The 7,848-nt window shown below is 47.0% G+C and overlaps 1 protein-coding gene across 1 annotated transcript; it reads right to left on the bottom strand.

The window, feature by feature from the left end:
- Positions 1–4,970: 4,970 nt before the first annotated feature.
- Positions 4,971–5,921, bottom strand: LOC125513824. Its single transcript, XM_048679033.1, has one exon. It carries the CDS (start codon positions 5,783–5,785, stop codon positions 5,246–5,248), a length of 540 nt encoding a protein of 179 aa, XP_048534990.1. The 5' UTR covers positions 5,786–5,921; the 3' UTR covers positions 4,971–5,245.
- Between the last annotated feature and the right edge of the window lie 1,927 nt (positions 5,922–7,848).

The following is a 7,848-nucleotide window of genomic DNA, read 5'->3' as shown; positions in this document are numbered from 1 at the left end:
CCCCGCACGGTTGGGAGACTGACAGGCGGGGCCACGTGCGCTTGCACAGTTAATTTGGATGGTGGAGGTAGGTGGCAGGCCGCCACGCATCCCTGAGGCGGATGAGAAGCGGGCACGTGCACGTCCGTTCGACGCAAACCAGGAGCAAGTTTGCTATGGAAATGTGGCGGCCTGGACGCAAAACGAAGAAATTGTGCGGATGCGGCCACGCGTTGGGCCGTGGCGTCTGTCCGTTTAGACCAAAACGGATACACATGGACCAGATGGGGTCTTACATTGGAGTTGGCCTTTCTACCATGAGTAGCTTAGTCGGTTCGGTTGTGTTTTGTTCAAATTTATGTGATTTTCAAGTACGACATATTTAGGTCTCAGTCAACTAAGATTTAACTAAGCCTCGGTCAGGCGACATAACATGGAAGAAAGTAAACATAAATAACTATTTTTTTGCATGAATCTTAATGTAAGATCTCACGAATATAACATCGACCGAGACATAACCAAGTCTTAGTCGAATGAAATTTAACAAAAATGTTGCATAAACAAGGAGTACGGGGTGGCATGGGTAGAATGCTTTCAAAGCTGATACCATTGTTGAACTAAAGACAAAAGAAATATTACCACACTTATACGTAAGGGGCCTTTATTTCAAATTGTGGCAAGTCGATTCGGTGACCTCTAGTTGTGCGAGACAGCTAGCGTAAGATTTTTTATCACTTTTTGGACTTAATTTAAACTTTTCAAAGCTATTTTTGTGTGTATGAGGAGATACATTATGGAATCGATGGAATATATGCAGGGAGCGCGCTAAACACATATAGAAATTTTTTGTTGTTTTGTAATTTAATAGGCATGCTTATTAAGGGCATTATCATTGGGCCATCGCAAAAAAGAGGACACTATCATTAGGGTACGTCAGCTTCGACTTCTTCTTTCTCAGGTATGGGCTGCTTGCCCCTTACATCTAGGGGGCACTGCACAACCCTCCGGCCGCATCGTCGATGTTCTCCCATCCAACCCCAATAACACGGGAGTTTTGTTGCTCTTCTTCCTCACACACCGGCGCCCGCGCGTCTCCGCCAGATCAACGATCTATCCCTTTCCTCTTGTTTTCCGAGCTTATCCTCCTCTCGTTATTAATTCTTTAGGCAACTGCTGGTTTCAGATGGTAGATGCATATAAATTGGTTGGATAAGATGCAAGGGAGCAAGGTGGGACTATTTAAAACCAATGTGAATCCTTTTTTCCGCACGAATATGACCCGGTAAGTTGGACGTGGTCTTGCTCCTATGTCTCGGGAGGTAAGTTCGATCCCTCACATCCACACTTATTTTGCCTCCTCCCCCGAGTTATTTGGGCCGGCTGCCAGATTCTATGGGCTGAGGCCCAGGTGGTGACAGGTGAGCTTTGAGTTGAGGCTGGGAGGCGATTGAATCGGCATTTCCTAAACGGCGCCCGTTGCGCCCGATACAGGCATCCACGCAAACGGGCGCACACCCCCGCAGCACCCCCGCGCCGTCTTGGGCTGGCCCGTTTCTCTTTTTTTTCCTATTGAAAGAAGAGCAAAAATTAGCGTCAGCTAGCGAGGGATCGAAACACTGGATCGCTCGATTGAATGTGGAGCACACTCACCACCAGGATAAGAACGCATCTATGTACAGAAACTTCTTTCTTTTCTTTTTTAATCTTTATCTAGGTCGTTCGCTGGTCAATTTCTGGGCGTTTTTTTTCTTTTTTCTTTTGTTCCTTTTTCATGTTTCTTTTCACCTTTCCTTAAATGCGAAAACTTTTTATCAAATTCGTGAACTTTTTTCAATTTCGATGAACTTTTTTCAAATTCAATGAACTTTTTTCAAATTCAATGAACTTTTATCAAAGTCGATGAACTTATTTTCAAATTCAACGAACTTTTTTCAAATTCAATGATCTGTTATCAAAATCAATGAACTTATTTTTCAAATTTGATGAACTTTTTTCAAAATCGATGAACTTATTTTCAAATTCAATGAACTGTTATCAAAATCGATGAACTTATTTTTCAAATTTGATGAACTTTTTTCAAATTCAATGAACTTTTTATCAAATTTGTGAACTTTTTTTCAATTTCGATGAACTTTTTTCAAATTCAATGATTTATCAAAATCGCTGAACTTATTTTCAAATTCGGTGATCTTTTTTTCAAATTCAATGAATAATTTTTTTAAATCAATGAACAATTTTCAAATCCGATGATTTTTTCATATTCGATGAACTTTTTCCAAATTCGATGAAATTTTTTCAAATTCGATGAACATTTTTTCCCAAATTCCATGAATCTTTTTTCCAACTTGATGAACTTTTTTTCAAAATCGATAAACTTTTTTCAAAACCGATGAATTTTTTTTCAAAATCGATTAAGCTTTTTAAAATTTTGTGAATTTTTTAGAAAAATGGTGAACTAGTTTTCAAAATCGATGAACTTATTTTTCAAAACCAATGAACTTTTCAACTAATTATCGGATTTTACGTTAATGTTTTCACTGAATAATGGTCAGGTAGAACTTTTTCACAGCTACCGAACATAAGAACGTATTTGGTCTAGTGGTTCTCGTGTCGGACAGAAAGAAGTGTGATCATGAGTTCGAAACTCAGCCACGAAACCAGCGCTGAAGGCGCCGGTTAGGAGCTCCCGATTGAATCCTATCGCAAGCTTGTGTCTTTTTTCTCTCTGCGTTGCACTCAAGCTGGGCCACGAACAGCAAGGCCCATGTCTTTGACGTACAGGTAGGAACGTAGTGCTTTTTACGTACAGATTAGTACCACCTCGAATAGAACAAAAATAACAAGGATGAGGTGAATGAATGAAAAACGGACGAAATTACGGTGGTAAGAAGTGATAGCCGCTTTATTAGTAGCTATAGATATAGATATAGATATAAATATAGATATAGACTAGCAAACATGCCCGTGCGTTGCAACGGGAGATCAAACAATAACACAAGTCTCTAATGTGATAAGTATTCTCATGATCCTTCATGTATAAGTCCACTCCCTCTACTTTAAAATCACAGCCAATAGTCATTCGACATGAACGACAGCTTCAAAACAACGAACAACATGTCAAACAATGAATCAATTGAGGGTATGCTTTTCCAGGATGTCTATTTGGAACATGAGATGTGGTCCCGAGTCAAATTAATTCAACTTATTAGTTCCTTCTGAAATTTAAAATAAAATTTAAAGGAATAACATTATTAATAATTTTGGACCTGATGTCATGAGCTAAATTTAATAGAAAAATGGAAAGAAATACTATTATGAACAAATTTAGAAATAACAATAACATCAAGTAGATTAATCTGTAAAACATGCTTGTTTGTGTTAGGTGAGGTCGGGATAGTCTGGTCGAGACCTCCTCCCCTCCCAATCGCCGCCTAATATGGCGATTCATGCGAATTCCAGACCATAGCTCCCTTGCCCCCCCCCCCCCCCCCCCCCCCCTCAAAAAAAATCCAAAATTGCTCCTTTTCAATCCACGCCATTTGTAGCCGACCATCAACTGATTCATATTAGTGGGCGCTGGATGCAAAGGTGGCAGCCAACCCACTGTACACAACGACGTGTAGACATATGTTTTTACACGTACATATATAGCACTAAGCTAGCTAGTAGTTTTTCTTTGAAAAAGAACAAAAGATGGCTAGTAGTTTTTTTCTCAAAAAAAAAGGTTGATTAGGAATTCTAAATTGGTAGAAATGAACTTCCCCTATTGAACCAGTAATAGATCTTTTAAAACATATATAATAGACATTTTTGAAATACCCCATATAAATAAAAGTATTTTTTAGAAATGATTAACATGCAGGGTAATAGCATATTTGGAATCTAAACATTTTTCTAAGCGTTTTCCATTTATAACATGTTAAGTTTTATGTTAATATTTAAAAGATATGAATATTTTAAAAAGTACTTGAATCTGCAAAAAAAAAAGTTAGAGTAGCTGGACCGTATTACAACACTATGCAGCCCTTGAGCAAGGTAGTTCTATCTTACGCCAACAGGAATTCAGGGAGTGATAAAAGGCAATAAAAGAGATAAGTGGGATTCAAACTTGGGTGTCCCAAGTAGAAGAGCATGGCACCAACCAATCGAGCTATTGTAGACTTGTGATACAACATGGCAGTACTTTATTTGAACTAAACACGATGGGCAACGACGTAAGGGAAAAACGAATCGTTTTTTCCACTTACGGGTGGCATTGGTGGGTAATTTTCGCTAACTTCAAGGGTAATTTGAATGACGTATGACCAGAAGCAATATCTGCTTTATTATTATTAGGGAAAGATATGCAAAGGAGTCAGGGCATAACGTGGAACAAACTTATATATATATATTTTTTAGGGTGGAACATAATTACACGGGCACATTACATCGTGCGACAGAAATAACCGCCACGAGGAGATGATGGAAGGTAGAAGAAGGCACGGGAGCTGTTTGATTAATCCTATAGCTGAAAAACTTGACTTGACCTTAGGACTGTTACTTTAGTTTTTGGTTTGGCAGTTTTGTACGTGGCCCCGACAGATATACACGGTCCACTGGTGAGTGAATTGGGAACGACAATCCATCCATTGTACTGTTGTAGTACAGGGCAATAACGTACACGTTCAGTAAGCCGGCCAGAAATTTCGCTGATACGAGAGCATCATTGGCGTGACTTTTTGGCCAGCGTATTTCTTGCTGATAGTGTAACAACCGCCAGTTGTTTTGTCCAATCAGTTGGCGCAACGTAGCTTTTGGCATATTCGCTTACTGTGCGGTTGGTGAAATTTGGCAATCACCGATGATGGCCGTGCTGATGCGCAGATAAGGACAAAACTCTCGAAGAAAAAGTCGCCCACTGATCATCCCCTCGACAAATCATTTTGCTGCAGTAAGCACAATTAGCAGTAGGAGTAGCTGCTCTATCCCTTGCGTGGTGCTACACAAAAAAATTGCGCAGGATCAGAAAACGTTCCGCGTTCTCTCCGGAAAACACTGCACAGCAGGAACGAACAATCGAAGAACAATGATCACTCCTCAGCATCCACTCCTCTCTCTACCCCGGAGGCCAAAGCTCTGTCAAAATAACCACAACTTCTACGAGCTACTCCCTCCATTCTAAAATAGATGGCCCAACTTGTGGGAGTAGCAGCTAGCTTTATCCGATTCGATCTGTCAAAAGAAAACAGCTAGTAGTGGCGGGCGACGACGCCGGCCCGAGAGCGCGTCAGGCCTGGAACCCCGTCTTCTTCCAGACCGCGTCCCGGACCTTGAGCATCCTGCCGACCCCCATCCCATCGTTCACCGACAGCGATGCGGCACGGCGCCGCCACGCCAGCTCGTGCGGCGGCACCACCGGGGCGCCCTCGACGTCCTCGTCGTCCGCGTCGTCCAGCTCCCAGTCCCCGGCCTGGTGCCCCTGGTACTCGCCCCCAAGGATCTTGGACCAGTCCGGTATGGCCACGGGCAGCGACCCGTGCGCGGCGCCGCCCCCGCCGGCCCTGTCCACCGGCTTCGTCTTCCTCCCGGGACGGGCAACCGGGACTGCACGGACCCGGGGTAGCTCGGCACCCGACCTTGCCGATTGTTCGGCCTCCTCTCCCGGGTTGAACGACCCCCAGACGTCTGACTCCTCGAACTCGTCGGCCGTGACGGGGCCGCCTGCCGTGGCCGGGTACCCCATGAGGCCGCGCGTCGACGCCGGCGCGAAATGGTGGTACGCGCGCTCCGTCGCCACCGACCGCGTGCTCCTCGCCATTGCGGCCATGCCTGCTCGCCGTGCAAACGTGCAGCGCGAATGGAGCGGTGAGGGGAAACGTGAAGCAGATCGCGCAAGGAGGCGAGGAAGTTGAAGACCTGCGGAACCGCGGCGGGTAGAAGGTAGGAAGGAAGGCGTGCGCTGGTGGTTGCGCTGGGATTTATATGAGCTGGAAGGACGAGAGCAGAAAGCGGGGCAAGTGGATAAGGCCGTTTTATGGAATGACCGTTTCATCCTTGACGTTTTGGATTGCTACGTGGATGATATCTACGCCGTGCCACTGCCAGCTGGGTCCCAAGCCTCTTCGCGGTGTCAAACCGCCACGTACGTAGGTGTTTTGTGTGGTTAACAGGATTTCGGGTGGTGCTGGCGCGTTGCTATTGGCAGCTGCTAACGTAGTGGGCCTAGTGATTTTTCTTTCTGGATAAGAAACGCAGCAATTCAGTCCTACACGATCAGAAAGTCTTATCCGTGCCGCGCCCGGAAACTAATTATAGAAGAGTTTCTTGGCAATTTGTTCTCTGATCTGGCTCTCAGGGAGCGATTAATAGCAAGTGTTTGTTCCATCTCCATATGGAAGTTGGCCTAGTCACACATGTTGGATTATCTCATCCTGGTTGACATCTTTACATAAGCATACGTGTTAGTAACATCCGCTTTGGCAGCGATATCCGTAGAATTGCTTTTGGCTGGCGCGTGATGCACATAGACGTACATGTGTCTAGATCACACGACGAACGTCGAGGATTGCACACCAGCTTTTCTCGGCGACAAATTTAAGGCTCGTTAGTAATGAATGTCGGCCATAATTGATGCTCCAGGCAGGCCATGCATGGGTCCCAAACCCCACGGATTAGAGCGTCAATCGATGCCGCGCACGCACTTACGTGCCGGATCGTTATCTGTTGGCAACTTTGGCCTTGCCCTGCCGCCTGCCTGCCTGCATGCATGCGTGCTTGATGATCGACTAGAGCGGATGCATGCGACGAGAGCCGTAGACCCAGTCGCCACGCGGGTATGGGCGTACGTGTCGCCTCGGGAGTGGGCCGGGCCCGCTCGGCCACATGGGCGGCCCCTCGTGTACGCTTCGTAGGGTGCACGAGGATTAACACGGGCAGTGCAACACCTAGAAAAAACACGGGCAGTGCCGTATGCCCTGCGTGCGCTTGGACTTTGGAGCCATGCGCGCGGCGCTGCCATGCTTTTACCGAAGGGACGTAGAGGGCACCGAGGGCCTCTCATTTGTGGAGTGCTGAATATGATACCGGTGTTTCAAGTTTCAACGGTTAAGGGCATCTCCAGCCGCGTCCCCAACAGGCCCCCTCAGGCCACTTTTTTGACGCCGGTGTCGAAAAAACGGTTCAGTCGCGCTCCCAGGATGCCGAAAATCGACGGTTCGGACCTTTTTTCCGCCCAACGGTCACAGGCCGAACCCGGCGCGCTGGGGAGTCGTTGGGGGCTCCGGCGCTAGGGAAAAGCACGCCTGGCCCACACCGACAAGGAAAAAGTCAAGGTTTTCTTCCCCCGACTCGTGTCGCACCCCCTGCGCCCTTGGCCACCATTAGCTATATCCCGGCGACGGCCGCCGCCCTACTCCGCTAGATAGCCATTCCCCGCCGGAAAATAGCAGTGCTTCGCCGCGGCAGCCCCTCCCACAGCAGCTGGGCGTTTCCGGCCGCCGTTTCCGGCCGCGGAGGCGCGGTTTAACGGCGGGTACACGCCCACCGAGCGCAAGGTGTTCGGCGTTTTGCCTGTCTCGGCGATGGACTCGGATGAGGAGGAAGAGCTCGCCGCGCTGCTGGAGGAGGAAGCCGCGGCCGACGTCCAGGAAGAAGAGCATCTGATGGTGCTCGCCGCCCTCGCCCAGCTGCTGGCGAGCAATGAAAAGCCGCGGCGAGGTGGCTCGGTGCCGGGGCGGGTGAAAGCAAAGAACCGGCATCGTCTGCAAGGCTACTGCATGCTCTACTCCGACTACTTTGCCGATGCTCCACTTCATGGCGAGAGAACATTTCGGTGCCGTTATCGGATGAGCCGAAAGCTCTTTCTCAGGATTGTGAATTCCATCCGGGAGT

Source organism: Triticum urartu, chromosome 6, assembly GCF_003073215.2.
Source record: "Triticum urartu cultivar G1812 chromosome 6, Tu2.1, whole genome shotgun sequence".
Lineage (NCBI taxonomy): Eukaryota > Viridiplantae > Streptophyta > Magnoliopsida > Poales > Poaceae > Triticum > Triticum urartu.
This window is presented reverse-complemented; position numbering and strand designations above follow the sequence as displayed.

What these genes read in the sequence shown, in the direction of transcription:
- LOC125513824 (XM_048679033.1), bottom strand. Translation starts at nt 5,785, where the DNA reads ATGGCCGCAATGGCGAGGAGCACGCGGTCGGTGGCGACGGAGCGCGCG.